Raw genomic sequence first — 15,833 nt, 5'->3', positions numbered from 1 at the left:
GTAATACATGGCATCTTTACAAAAATGACCATATTAAAAAGGCACAAAAACATTATGATTACATGTAGAAAAGCAGAAATACTAAATGCATTCTTTTCAGAACATAATGCAGTAAAAATTTCATATAATGAGAAAGCAAGGAAGCCAAAAGTAAAAAGTAATTGGAGACAAAATAATTTATTGTTAAAGAATGAATATGTTAAAGCATAACTCACAAAAATAATAAATACTTTCACTAATGAGAATAATAATAATGAGACAGAATGAGATACCTGTAAATAAATTCTATTAATAACATTTTTAAAAACAGCATTGACCAAATGATAAAAGAGACACAAAAAAATCACTAACAAGAACACATTAAAAAGCAGAATTGCCCTGATGTAAAAGAGGTACAAAATTTCATTAACAAAAAGAACTCCTTTTTTTAAAACATTATTTTATTTGGTCATTTCCGAGCATTATTCATTGGAGACAAAGATCATTTTCTTCCCCCCCCCCCATCCCATAGCAGACGCGGGATTCCACTGGGTATCACAAGTGTTCTTGATTCGAAATCATTTCCATGTTGTTGGTATATGCACCAGAGTATTCATTTAGAGTCTCTCCTCAGTCATATCCCCTCAACCCCTGTAGTCGAGCAATTGGTTTTCCTCAGTGTTTTTAATCCCACAGTTTGTCCTCTGCTTGTGGATAGTGTTTTTTTCTCCTAGATCCCTGCAGATTGTTCAGAGACATTGCATTGACACTAATGGAGAAGTCCATTATGTTCGATTGTACCACAGTGTGTCCGTCTCTGTGTACAATGTTTTCCTGATTCTGCTCCTTTCGCTCTGAATCACTTCCTGGAGGTTGTTCCAGTCTCCATGGAATTCCTCCACTTTATTATTCCTTTTAGCACAATAGTATTTCATCACCAACATATACCAAATTTGTTCAGCCATTCTCCAACTGAAGGGCATCCCCTCATTTTCCAATTTTTGGCTACCACAAAGAGTGCTGCTATGAATATTCTTGTACAAGTCTTTTTCCTTATTATCTCTTTCTGGTACAAGCCCAGCAGTGCTATGGCTGGATCATAGGGCAGACAGTCTTTTATCACCCTTTGGGCATAGTTCCAAATTGCCCTCCAGAATGGTTGGATCAGTTCACAACCCCACCAGCAGTGGATTAGTGTCCCTACTTTGCCACATCCACTCCAGCATTCATTACTTTCCATAGCTGTTATGTTAGCCAATCTGCTAGGTGTGAGGTGATACCTCAGAGTTGTTTTAATTTGCATCTCTCTGATTATAAGAGATTGAGAACACTTTCTCATGTGCCTATTAATAGTTTTGATTTCTTTATCTGAAAGCTGCCTATTCATGTCTCTTGCCCATTTATCAATTGAGAATGGCTTGATTTTCTGTAAAATTGATTAACTCTTTGTAAATTTGAGTAATTAAACCTTTGTCAGAGGTTTTTATGAGGATTGTTTCCCAATTTGTTGCCTTCCTTCTGATTTTGGTTATATTGGTTTTGTTTGTACAAAAACTTTTTAATTTGATGTAGTCCAAATTATTTATTTTGCATTTTGTGACTCTTTCTAAGTCTTGCTTGGTTTTAAAATCTTTCCCTTCCCAAAGGTCTGACATATATACTATTCTGTGTTCGCCTAATTTTCTTAGTTTCCTTCTTTATGTTCAAGTCATTCACCCATTTTGAATTTATCTTGGTGTAGGGTGTCAGGTGTTGATCTAAACTTAATCTTTCCCATACTGTCCTCCAATTTCCCCAGCAGTTTTTATGAAATAGTGGATTTTTGTTCCAAAAGCTAGGATCTTTGGGTTTGTCATATACTGTCTTGCTGAGGTTGCTTGCCCCCAGTCTATTCCACCGATCCTCCTTTCTGTCTCTTAGACAGTACCAAATTGTTTTGACGACCTATGCTTTATGATATAGTCTGAGATCTGGGACTGCAAGGCCCCCTTCCTTTCTATTTTCTTTTAAATTATTTCCCTGGATATCCTTGTTCCTTTGTTCTTCCAAATGAACTTTGTTATGGTTTTTTCTAAATCAGTAAAAAAAATTTTTGGAAGTTCAATGGGTATGGCACTAAATAGATAAATAAGTTTGGGTAGGATGGTCATTTTTATTATATTGGCTCTTCCTACACATGAGCAGTTAATGTTTTTTCAATTGTTCAAGTCTAGTTTTAGTTGTGTGGAGAGTGTTTTGTAGTTGTGTTCATATAGTTCCTGTGTTTGTCTCAGGAGATAGATTCCTAAGTATTTTATTTTGTCTAAGGTGATTTTGAATGGGATTTCTCTTTCTAGTTCTTGCTGCTGAGCTGTGTTGGAAATATATAGAAATGCTGATAACTTATGCAGGTTTATTTTGTATCCTGCAACTTTGCTAAAGTTGTTGATTATTTCGATTAGCTTTTTGGTTGAATCTCTAGGATTCTTTAAGTAGACCATCATGTCATCTGCAAAGAGTGATAACTTGGTCTCCTCCTTGCCTATTTTAATGCCTTCAATTTCTTTTTCTTCTCTAATTGCTACTGCTAGTGTTTCTAGTACAATGTTAAATAATAGAGGTGATAATGGGCATCCTTGTTTGACTCCTGATCTTATTGGGAATGCATCTAATTTATCTCCATTGCAGATGATGTTAGCTGATCTTTTTAGATATATACTGTTTATTATTTTTAGGAATGACCCTTCTATTCCTATGCTGTCTAGTGTTTTTAATAGGATTTGGTGTTGTATTTTATCAAAGGCTTTTTCTGCATCTATTGAGATAATCATGTGATTTTTGTTGGTTTGCTTGTTGATATGGTCAATTATGTGGATGGTTTTCCTAATATTGAACCAGCCCCTGCATCCCTGGTATAAATCCTACTTGATCATGGTGAATGACTCTTCTGATCACTTTCTCGAGTCTTTTTGCTAGTATCCTATTTAAGATTTTTGCATCTATATTCATTAGGGAAATTGGTCTATAATTTTCTTTCTCTGTTTTTAGCCTGCCTGGCTTTGGAATCAGTACCATGTTTGTGTCATAAAAGGAATTTGGTAGCTCTCCCTCTTTGCTTATTATGTCAAATAGTTTTTATAATATTGGAGTTATTTGTTCTTTGAATGTTTGATAGAATTCTCTTGTGAATCCATCAGGTCCTGGGGATTTTTTCTTAGGAAGTTCTTTGATGGCCTGTTGGATTTCTTTTTCTGATATGGGATTATTTAAGAAATCTATTTCTTCTTCTGTTAGTCTAGGCAATTTAAATTTTTGTAAATATTCATCCATATCACCTAGGTTGGTATATTTATTGCCATATAGTTGGGCAAAGTAGTTTTTAATGATTGCCTTAATCGCCTCTTCATTGGAGGTGATGTCCCCCTTTTCATCTTTGATGCTGTTAATTTGCCTTTCTTCTTTCCTTTTTTTAATTAGATTGACCAGTACTTTGTCTATTTTGTCTGTTTTTTTTCAAAGTACTAGCTTCTAGTCTTGTTTATTAGTTCAATAGTTCTATCACTTTTGATTTTATTAATTTCTCCCTTAATTTTTAGGATCTCTAGTTTGGTTTTCTTCTGGGGGTTTTCAATTTTTTCTCTTTCAAGGTTTTTGAATTGCATTTCCAATTCATTGATCTCTACCCTCCCTAATTTGTTAATATATGCAATCAAGAATATGAATTTTCCCCTGAGTACTGCTTTGGCTGCATCCCATAAGGTTTGAAAGGATGTCTTACCATTGTCATTTTCCTCAATGAAATTATTAATTGTTTCTATGATTTATTCTCTAACTAACCAATTTTGGAGTATCATATTATTTAATTTCCAATTCATTTTTTATTTGGCTCTCCATATACCCTTACTGATCAATATTTTATTGCCTTATGATCTGAAAAGGTTGCATTTATTATTTCTGCTTTTTTGCATTTGAATGCCATGTTTCTGTGACCTAGTATATGATCTATTTTTGTGAATGTGCCATGTGGTGCTGAGAAGAAGGTATACTCCTTTTTGTCCCTATTTATTTTTCTCCATATGTCTATTAACTTTAATTTTTCTAAGATTTCATTCACCTCTTTTACCTCTTTCTTAGAATGATAGGGTAAAATGGAAAGTGAAATAATCCACCAATCATTTCCTGAAACATATCCCAAAAGGAAAAATTCCAGAAATATTATTGTCAAATTTCAGAGCTCCGAGACCAAAGGAAAAATACTTCAAGAAGCCAGGAATAAATCATTCAAATATGGATCCCTCATCAGAATTATACAGGATTTAACTGCTTCCAACTTAAAGGATCTCAAGGTTTGGAATATAATATTGCAGAAGAAAAGGGAACTGGTACTACAACCTAGAATCATCTACCCAGTGAAACTCAGTATAATACTTCAAGAGAAAAAAATGATCATTTAATACAATTGAGGACTTTCAAGAATTCCTAATTAAACAACCAGCACTTTATAGAAAATTTAATATACAAACAGAAGATTCAAGAGAAGCATAAGAAGGTAAACAGTAAAGATAAAAAAGGAAATAAGGTTTAATTATTAAACTATATATATTTTATGTGAGAATTCTATGAGAAGATAATACTTCTATACTAACTTTATCAATATCGGGGCAATTAGAAAGAATAAACAAGGCTGTGGTTGTAAATTATCTATAATGGAAGATAATAAAAAATTTATGGAGGAGAAAATAGACTGCATGGGGGGGCGCAAATAGTTTACAAGTTGCCCCACCTATGTGGGTACCTAGCATCCCATTGTATCAATTTTAAAAACAGGCATGACTCAAAGAACTTCCTGTCCTTTCCATGAGCATGAGTCAAAGCACTTTCATTGTTCAGCAAGGAGTTTTCTGTCCTAAAGCAGTCCTAAGTAGGGTGGAGTAGGGATATTCCCAAGGCAAGGAGTTTTCACATTCAAGTAGAATTCTCACTATCTGCTAGGGAATTTTTTTAAGTAGAAGATTCCCCAATGGGGAAATTTCCAACATTCATAAGTCTGAGAAATTTTAAGGTTTACAAAGGGAAACCTTACCACTAATGAAGAGGAAATTAAGGCAATCATTAAAAACTATTATGCCCAATTATATGGCAACAAATATGGCAATCTAGGTGAAATGGATGATTACTTACAAAAATATAAATTGCCTAGACTAAGAGAGGAAGAAATAGATTACCTAAACAACCCCATATCAGAAAAAGAAATTGAACAAGCCATCAAAGAACTCCCTAAGAAAAAATCCCCAAGACTAGATAGATTCACAAATGAATTCTATCAAACATTCAAAGAACAAATAACTCCAATATTATAAAAACTATTTGACAGAAGAAGCCAAGAAGGAGTTCTACCAAATTCATTTTATGACACAAATATGGTACAGATCCCAAAACCAGGCAGGTCAAAAACAGAGAAAGAAAACTATAAACCAGTCTCCCTAATGAATATAGATGCAAAAATCTTAAATAGGATACTAGCAAAAAGACTCCAGAAAGTCATCACAAGGGTTATTCACTAGGATTCATATCAGGTAGGATTCATACCAGGAATACAAGGATGGTTCAATATTAAGAAAACCATTCCTATTGAAAACACTAGAAAGTATAGGAATAGAAGGGCCTTTCCTAAAAATAATAAACAGCATATATATAAAACCATCAGCAAACATCAACTGCAACAGGGATAAACTAGAAGCCTTCCCAATAAGATCAGGAGTGAAACAAGGATGCCCATTATCACCTCTATTCTTTAACATTGTACTAGAAACACTAGCAGTAGCAATTAGAGAAGAAAAAGAAATTGAAGGTATTAAAATAGGCAATGAGGAGACCAAGCTATCACTCTTTGCGGATGATATGATGGTCTACCTAAAAATCCTAGAGAATCCACTAAAAACTGGTGGAAATAATTAAGAACTTTAGGAAAGTTGCAGGATACAAAATAAACCCACATAAGTCATCAGCATTTCTAAATATCTCCAACCCATTTCAGCAGCAAGAATTAGAAGGAGAAATTCCATTTAAAAATCATCCTAGACAATATAAAATACTTAGTAATCTATCTGCTGAGACAAAAACAGGAACTATATGAACACAACTACAAAACACTCTCCACACAAGTAAAACTACATCTAAACAATTGGAGAAACATTGATAGCTCATGGGTAGGATGAGCTAACATAATAAAAGTGACAATCCTGACCAAATTAATTTGCTTATTTAGTGCCATACCCATTGAACTACCAAAAAACTTTTTTACTGAATTAGAAAAAACCATAACAAAGTTCATTTGGAAGAACAAAAGATCAAGGATATCCAGGGAAATCGTGAAAAAAACCTGCAAAAGAAGGAGGACTTGCAGTCCCAGATCTCAAACTATACCATAAAGCAGTGGTCATCAAAAGAATTTGGTACTGGCTAAGAGACAGAAAGAAGGATCAGTGGAATAGACGGGGTAAATTACCTCAGCATGACAGTCTATGATAAGCCCAAAGATCCCAATTTTGGGTACCAAAATTAAAATATAATTTTAAAAAAGAAACTGAATGTCATCATTTTCCTATCCCCAATATCTTCCTCCATATTTTCTTTTTTCTCTTTGTAAATCATTTATTCCTCCCTGCTTGTATCCATGTTCACAATCTTACAGTTTTCTTTGACTGTCTCCTCTCCCTTAGTCTCTTTATGTACAATTAGTGATCATGTCTTATAATTTCTACATTGAAAGCATTTCAGATTTACTTATCCAGTTCCAACCTATTTCCTGACCACTAGTTTTGCATCTTCAATTGACTATTAGATTTTGTAAACTGAATATATTATACACATATAAATTCTATTGGTCCCAAACTGTATTCATTATTCTCCACCCCTAAACTCTCCCCTCCTCAAACCTTTCTCTCTTCCTAATTTCTCTATTTTTGTCAAGGAGAGTAACGTTCTCCTAGTCATCTAGGTTTTAAAATTGTTGCTACTTTGCACTCTCACTCCTCCCTCTCCCATATCTAATCAGTTGCCAAATCCTGTCAATTCAATCATTGAAATTTATTTTTTATACTTCCCTCTGAAGCTGCCACTACTGTTATCTGAGATGGTCATCACCTCACATCTGTGCTCTAAAAATAATGTGGTTGGCTTCCCTGACTCAGGACTTAGCTCACTCCACTCAGCTACCAAATTAATCTTCCTTAGTACAGGATTACCAACATCCTACTCAATTAAGCCCAGTTGCTCCCTGTCACCTCCAAAATCAAAATGAAAATTTTCTGTTTTTACAGCACTTTACAACCTGGTACCTTCCTACAGTTTTACTCCTCTTACATTTTACTCATCTCCATGTACACTACATTTCTAGTTTCTTTCAGTTCTCATATAAAATAGCACCTTCTGTAAGAAGGCTTCCCAAGGTATTATCTCCCTGCTGAAAGGATCTCCAATTTTTCCTCATATATCTTTTGTGTGGTCCTACTTTTCTGCATGTTGCATGCCCTGTTGGGCTGTGATCTCACTGAATGCAAGTACTGTTTCCCTCTTTTGTGTTTCTCTAACACCTAGCAATACTAAGCACTTAAATGCTTTTTGTTTGATCCCCTTCTCTCCACTCACATGGCCAGCACTTAGTTCAGATGCTCACCATTTCTCACTTGGTCTAGTAGATGGCCTCCTAACTAATCTCTTTCCAGCCTACCTCTCCCCTCTGCAATGTGCAGACAGGGTGGTTTGTTGAACCATGAGAGGAACTATAAACCAGAACATTTGGGCTTTCATCTTGGCTCTGCTGACAAGTTTATGACTGGTTTTGGGAAAGCTACTTCTCATATTTATCTTCAGGATCTGCTACCATATCCTAGTATCCTTAAGAATGCCAAAAGCTGAATAATAACTTCTATCTTCAGTTCATAATCTGGTCATTAATGAAAGACAACTTCATTACTCCCAAGATTGAGTGATTTTGAGAAAAGGACAGAAGATGGCATGCTCAGTATTCCCTACCTGCGGGAACTTGTAGAGCTCAAACAAGGTGCCCATCTGAACAGACAGAGAAGATGTGGCTCCTCCAATAATGACCAAGGCATTATCCTTCTCCCTGCATCTGTAGTTAGGGATGAGCAGTCCCTGGCCAGAGAGCCACTGTAGGGAGCTCTCCAAGGTTCTATCATCACTGTGATAGGCATTGTAGACATGGAATCCGAGAGAAGAAATATTGGGTAACAGATTGGGGTCCCTGTTGATTTCCTCCACAGCAAATACCAGGGCCAGAACCTGCTGGTAATTTTTGTACAGCCACCTGAGGGACAGAGAGTAGGAAACAAAGAGTAAAATATTCAAAGACAATCCATTAGACTCAATCAACAATCATTTTTTAAGCTCTTAATATGTGCCAGACACTGCAGAACACTGGGTATACAAAGGAAAAAAAACATTCTATGCATCAAGTAACTTCCATTCTAAATGTTAAAACCACATATGCATAAATATGTACATGCAAGATAAGTTCATAACAGATAAAAGTAAATCTTAGAAGTGAAGGCACAAGCTGAAGTGGGAGGAGGGAAAGCTACAAAACCTCTTTCTAGAAGATATCACTTGATATTAATCTTATGGGAATCCAGAGATTCTGAGAAGTGAAAGTGAAGAGAAAGAGCATTCCAAGCATGGGGAGCAACCAAAGTAAAGACAGGTAGATGCAAGTGTGTAAGGAACAAGTAGGCATTACTGGTGGACTGTAGATTTTGTGGGTGGAAGTAATGTACAAGAAGAGTAGAAAGATGGGAAAAAGTCATGTTTGAAGACATTTTTATTTTAGATAGCTTTTAATTTTATCCTAGAAATAATCATGGAGTTCCTGGGTTTATTGATTTAGGGGATATGATCAGTCTTGCTCTTTAGGAAAAACACTTAGGAGTTGAGGGAAGGTGGGTATCAGTCAATTAAGTACCATTTAAGTTTCAAGCACTGGATAAAACACTGGAGGTGCAAAAGAAGGTTGAATATCTGATATATGCAATGCCAGATTTCAAGGAATTCACAGCCTAATAGAGGAAACAACATGCACATAACTATCTTCACACTAATTATATATACAATAGATTGTATGTAGTCAACACATTTAGAGGACTAGAGGACAATTAAGAGCTTTTTGTCCTTCATAGTCAAAGATCAAAATATCACTATTGTAAAAAAATAGACTCGAATACAGGACTACAATCCCCATGAGCCTTTGCTCCACTTCCCCAGAATGCCTTGTAATCTCACCTGGGCCGAGATGGAGAAGGTATTTAAGCTGATTCAAAGGCTTTTGAGGGGCTCTTGGCTCTTTTGGACTTCTGTTTTGGAGCAGGCGCATCTCTTGCATGATGTGAGGTTATTTTGTCTAGGCCTCTGGCCTAGGCACATGTTTCTTACTTGTATATTCTTTAATCTTTAACCTTTAATAAACCGCTAAAAAATATAATACTTCTTGCAGAGAGAAACTAATTTCTACCTGCCTCAGTCTCCCCATCTCCCCTAAATTTTAACTGTTACAGATGGCGACCACTAGATTGTATGAGAACTTCTCAAAATTTTTTTAGCCTAGAGAATTTTTTTTTAAAGCCAAGGTTCTCCGAGATGCTCTTTAGAAAACCATCTTGATCAGCTCCTGCCTGCGGCCCTCTCCGGCTCCTGCTTCTGCTCCTGGCCTCTCACCTAGTGCCCGAGCTGTGCTCCAGCTCCCAGCCCAACCCACCCCGGCGGTCTGTCTCTCACCCATCTGGCCTCCGACCCAGCCAGCTCATCACCCAGATCCTTGGAGCAGATTGCTGAGGACTCATTGCGACCAGCTGGTAACAGTATTGGCCACGTGGGTGGAAGGGAGAGATGAGAGGGAAAGGAGAACGGGTAATTTTCCTTTAGGCTAACCCTCCACGTGGATGGGGGTATTGGCCACAGGGGGATCATATCAGGGGAGAGAGAAAAGGGAGAGGAGAAGAAACAGATTTTTCAAACAGAAACTTAATAGCAATGGGCTGTTTAAAAGGATACCTTTTGACTGTTCTGGTAATTTCATTAGCCCAAAGATTCAACTTTGAATTTGCAAATGGGTGGCTCAGGGCACTGAGAGCATGGTTCTGGGTTAAAATCTGGCCTCAGATACTTCCCAGCTATGGGACCCTGGATGGGTCCCTTGAAACCCATTGCCTAGCTCTTACTACTCTGCCTTCGGACAATAGACATTTAAATGGATAAGAACCCAAGGGACTTTGAAGAGACTAAAGGCTATATTCTAAGGCATTTCAGACTCCAATGGTTTATAAAAATCTCTGTATTCTATTGCATTTTTTGTTTAAGGTTTAACTTTGTGATTTTAAGTTCATATATTACTGGATTCAATGTTATTCTGCTTGAACTGAAGGTTGATTGAATTTATTTTGAATGTACTGAGTTTTGAAATTCTGTTGTTTTTCCCCTATAACTGTGTTGAACAAATATTATTGTGAATATGCCCATATATGAAAAAAACAGCTTTTTTCTATTTTGCTGAGGATAGGTGGACTTCAGAACTGGTTATAATTGTATTAACAACCTTTGGAATTTTAATGTGCTAAATACCTCAAATGATTTGATTTTAAGGATTTTTTAAATATGATTTTTGGAATTTTTTTTAACAATCTGGTTATTTTTGCCTGCCCCTACCACGAGGTAAGGCCCATTAGCTGAAGTGAAATACATTTTATAAACCCCAACCTTCCCACATGTGAATGGAAGTTGGGCAGTTAATTTCAGGGCATCTGTACCCCTAAAAAGCCTCCAAGATAAAGGAGCACCCCTTTATTTATGCTCTTCAGCTCATTACTTTACTTCCACCAGAATGATATATAGATTTCTTGATTATGTTCTTAACCCAAGATGAGTTTTACTTTGTTTAAAAAAATATGTTTAATTACCAAGGTTGAAAGATTGCTATGTTTGTAAAAATTGTGACAAATATCCATAAATTCATAGGTTTTAAAAATGTCATACAGCAACTTATGTGAAATATGAAAGTGTGTTTGTTTGCTATTGTAATTAATTGGGCTATTGAGAATTTTGGGGATTTTGGTAACTACATAGTTGTACTACTGTATTTTTAAAGATGAAAAAATTGTTAACCTTGTTCAATTCATTTGCCTTCTACTCACAGTGATCGTGGCCAGATATTAAGAGGAAATGGATCTCATTTTTGGTGAGAAAGTCTTGCATTCTATATTTTCTTAGCTGACACCGTGTGTCAATGATTATAAGCTATATTTTTGAATTTTTAAAGCTCTTTTATTATTATATTTTCTTGCACATGCAATATACTTTTTCAGTTTTTTAATTATTTTTTCTCTCCTTTTTATATTTGAAGCACATGTCACCAGCATTAAGATTTTCTTTAACTTTTTTATTTTTCAGTGCTACAAGTTTGAAATACATTTGCTAATGCATGCCCAAAAAGGCTTGTGACTATAAAAACGATGCCACTAATTATTTAAATAAATTATGGGACTTTGATTAATGATTCTGTCTGATTCCAGGACAAGGATTTTGGGGTCTCTTTTGGACTTCCGTTTTGGAGCAGGCACATCTCTTGCGTGATGTGAGGTTATTTTGTCTAGGCCTCTGGCCTAGGCACATGTTTCTTACTTGTATATTCTTTAATCTTTAACCTTTAATAAACCGCTAAAAAATATAATACTTCTTGCAAAGAGAAACTAATTTCTACCTGCCTCAGTCTCCCCATCTCCCCTAAATTTTAACTGTTACATTATGTAGAGTTTAGTGCACAGTGTCAGATCAATGGGAACTCAGAAATCTTTCCCATGGTTCAGGCACAAATAGCTCCTATGGATTTTTCACATGGACAGATCTCTAAATTTATGCATCTTACATTTATAATGAGTTTCTGCAATTTTGACTTGCTCGTAGAGAACAGTACCTTCTTAGATGAGGGCACATCATACAAGGTGGCACAGTGTAAGTGTCACCAATGTCTCACAGTGACTACCAAAGTTCTTCAGAGCGACCTTAAGATCATACTTGTATCACTTTCTCTGACTTCCACATGAGCACTTGCTTTTTGTGAGTTCTCTGTAAAATTGTCTTTTAGGCAAATGTGTTTTTAAGATTCAAAATATTTGGCTAGACCATCCTAGTTTAGCTTTCTCTTGGAGAGGTTGAATTCCTGGCAAGTCAGACCTAGAAAGAACCTCAGTATCCAGTACCTTATTTGCCAGTTCATCTTCAAAATTTTCCTAAAACAATTCAAATGGAAGTTATTCAGCAAATCTCCAGCCCCTGTACCTTTGCATTGATAGTCTCATATTCCTGGAATATGTTCTTTTCAAATCCTAGGGTCCCTTTCTTTCTTTAAGACATAACTCAGGCACAATCTTGCACATCCTTTTCATGAATCTTTTCCTCATCCTCATCCTTGTCCCAACTACTTGTGCTGCTCTCACAAATTATCTCAATGTAAACATTGCCATTCTCAGAGTAAAGAAGACCTGAGTTGAAATCTGACTTCAGACATTTACTAGCTGTGAGACCCTGGGTAAACCTGTTTGCTTCATATTTTTCATCTGTAAAGTGAGTTGGAGAAGGAAATTGAAAATCTACCACTGCATTGTATTTTTGCCAAGAAAAAAAATGGACTCACAAATACTCTTGAGAAAATAAAATGACTGAACAGCACTATTATAGCTATATAATATATAACATATAACAACAATATTATATTCATGCAATATGTATTTGATGTGAAGATGTTGTCTCCTTCATTAAAATGTAAATACCTGGTAAGTTGGGGTGGTTTGTTTTGTTGTGCTTATATTCTCAACTACTTCTAAAATAGAGCCTGGTAAGCAATAGGGTTGAAAAATACTTTTATAATTGAATGTCCAGACAAGCCATTTTCATATGGTTGTTCTTTTGAAGTAGAATTTTGATTGAAAGAAATTTTCTTCCATCAAAAACCTCTGCCCTGCTCTTATCTACAACTGAGTCAAAATGTAGGTGTGGCAGAAACTTTTAAAAGTCATCTTGTGCAGAGGGAGCAGTACTCTCCATCCCCAGTAATCATTTGTGACCAACTCTGAGAAGAAAATGGAAAATAAACTTAAAAGGGAAAGGAGAACAAAAAGGGGGATTCAAATAACATAATGACATTGAATAAATAAACCTTGTTTCCATATTTTGTCCACTGAATGAAGATGTACCTGGTGAGCAAAGGAAAGCAGATGGAAGGGGAAAACCAAAAATACTGATCAACAGATAAAGGGAGAGAAAGGCAGACATAGACATGCAGAATCAGGAATTCATAAGGTGTCCAGTAACCCATTGGCCATTTTCATACATTTTCCACTCTCATTCTACTCCACTGCATTTCTAAGTTTCTGCTCTACTAAGTACATCTATTAACTTTAGGACTCCCAAGCTATTTCACCATGACATGGCTAGTACATGAATATCCCTGGAGAATAATCTAGATTTGGAAAGCTGGTACTCTGGTTCTTGAATCAAGATTCTTGTCCATTTCCCTTTTGATTTTGCATTTCAACACATTTAATCTTTGCTGGGTTTCTATAGTTTTCCAGTGGCAGCAAGATCACTGGAAAGCTTTAAATTGGACCATCCAAAGAGCTGTTATTGCTCTATGAAGCCTGAATGTGACATCAGGTACTGATAAATTGACCCCAAAAAAAACAATCACTGAGAGGTAGTTGTTATTTTAGAAGTGAAGAAACTGAGGCCTAGAGAAGTTAGTAATAATACCTAGTATGTATGTACTTTGTAATACACTTTATATATATTATCTCATTTGATCCTCACAAAACACTTGAAGGAAGGTGCTATTATTATCACTACTTTATATGGGAGGAAACTGAAGCCCACAGAAATTAATATGGTTCTTTGAGATTTACAAAATATTTTCCATACATAATCCCATTAGATTAATCAAAGGGTCCTATCAGATAGTGAAATCCCATATCTAGAACTAGCAGGGATCCCAGAAAATAATTTTAGAGACAGCAGGCTGGAGACCCACCTATAAATATCTTTTTGCAAGCATCACAATTTAAAAAGAGCCCCATATGAAATAATCTAGCAGGTACTTACTTGTAATCCCTACAGCCCTTGTCAGGATGACTTTGAAACAGTTCTGCTCCTCTGAGATTGCTCACTTCTACTGAATATAAAGGGAGAAAGCTCCCAATCACCAGGTCTCCATCTCTGGAGAGGCTGGGACTGGTTTTGGGGAAACAAGAGGATTTCTCAATCTTGTGCACAGAAGGTGAAAGCATTACCAGAAGAACAGGAATCATACAGGAAATTTTTCTCTGAATTTTGGGCAGCATCATTCTGAATACCAGTTAAAGTCCCCAAACTAGAGGCAGTCAAGTAGTAACTACCCTAGCAGACGGTCACCTTCTTGTGACTTATTCTGATGAAGAAGAGTCCAGCTTCTGAAAAATTACATGAGTGCCAAGCCCTGTATCCATAAGGCCTGTGTTTGGGGTAGTAATGGAAGGAGGGGAGTATTTAAACATCACTGTTTCTGAGATTGGACACTTTCCCTATTAATGCTCCTGTTATTGAGAGTAGACAGGTGTCTGGCTTTTCCCTCACCTCAGAACTCAACCTCTGCCAGTTAGAAGCTCAGGGGACCATCTCTGCCTGAGGCATCTCTAGCTTTGTCCCTGAGTCCAAGGGGAAAATCAATATAGAAGTGGAAAAAATATGTTTTCAATCCCTTTCCCTATTTCTGGTAGAGCTCTTTGGACTAAAGATATTTGAGCTTTTTAAGAGGCTTATTTTCCCTATTTCAATGTTTTCTTCTGTATCAGCAAATTGTTGTATGGACTCTCGGGCAAACATACTGTTTGTTACGAGAACTATGATTCTCTCCAAGGTGATTCTAGACTCCAGGCAGGAATCATTGGAATAGAAGTCAGGTCAATAGGCTATCTGACCCATGGTCTTGATGTATATTACTTGTAAGAAGAAGAAGACTAACATTTATGTTAGCACTTTAAGGGTTGCAAAATACTGGATGCATCATCTCATTTGATCCTCACAGACACTGTGAAGGAAATATTATTATTCCCATTTTTTTGGATGAGGAAACATTCACAGAGCTAAGAAGTGTCTGAGAAATATTTGAATTAAGCTTTTCCTGACTCCAAGTCTAATGTTATTATCCATGATACAATCTGTAAACCTCTTCTGATAACCTTGGGCCATGCAGTCCAGACCTGACACAATTTGGGGTACAGAGTGGTCTTTTCAAGGTGCTCTCCTTGGTCATGAATCACTTTCATATCAAGTTCCCTTCCCATCCCAACTGTTCCATTGCAATAATTGAGTACTACAAACCTATAACTGAATATCAGAAATGAAAGGGCCTGCTGAGACTATGAGGTCCAGTCCATGTCTATGGATGGCAATCTTCCTTCACAATGGTTCCTTCAGAGGCCTGAAATTTTATTGACCCTAGCATCCCATCAATACACAAGTGATTATCCAAGAGAAATTTTTTTAATCCTTGAATATTTGAGAGTTATAAGGGATTTCAGAAGGATTTTAGTTTAATCCATATTTCAAAGAAAACACTAACTTCACAACCCCCTCTATTATCCCAAACTCTACTTAAAAGACTCAGTGGTGGAGACCTCAACACTTCCTAGGATAGGTCATTGCATTTTGAATCAGCTCTGTGAGGAAGTTTTCACTACATGCTGAAATCTACAATTCGCTGCCTTGATCCATTCTTCTTCCTCATTCATTCCACAGCTAGTCTTCAAACAAATGGAGGCATCCTTTTTTCTCCA

General features: G+C 36.3%; 1 protein-coding gene across 1 annotated transcript in view; it reads right to left on the bottom strand.

The window, feature by feature from the left end:
• VN2R528 (vomeronasal 2 receptor 528) overlaps positions 1-14,327 on the bottom strand; it is a 30,495-nt gene extending 16,168 nt beyond the window's left edge. Inside the window, exons 1-2 of the mRNA NM_001099527.1 lie at positions 14,122-14,327; positions 7,996-8,290 (exon numbers count right to left, since the gene is read on the bottom strand). Of these exons, the coding sequence (NP_001092997.1) occupies positions 7,996-8,290; positions 14,122-14,327 (501 nt within the window). The remainder of the gene's footprint in view (positions 1-7,995; positions 8,291-14,121) is intronic.
• Positions 14,328-15,833: the final 1,506 nt, after the last annotated feature.

Source organism: Monodelphis domestica, chromosome 3 (genome assembly GCF_027887165.1).
Source record: "Monodelphis domestica isolate mMonDom1 chromosome 3, mMonDom1.pri, whole genome shotgun sequence".
NCBI classification, from domain to species: domain Eukaryota; kingdom Metazoa; phylum Chordata; class Mammalia; order Didelphimorphia; family Didelphidae; genus Monodelphis; species Monodelphis domestica.
This window is presented reverse-complemented; position numbering and strand designations above follow the sequence as displayed.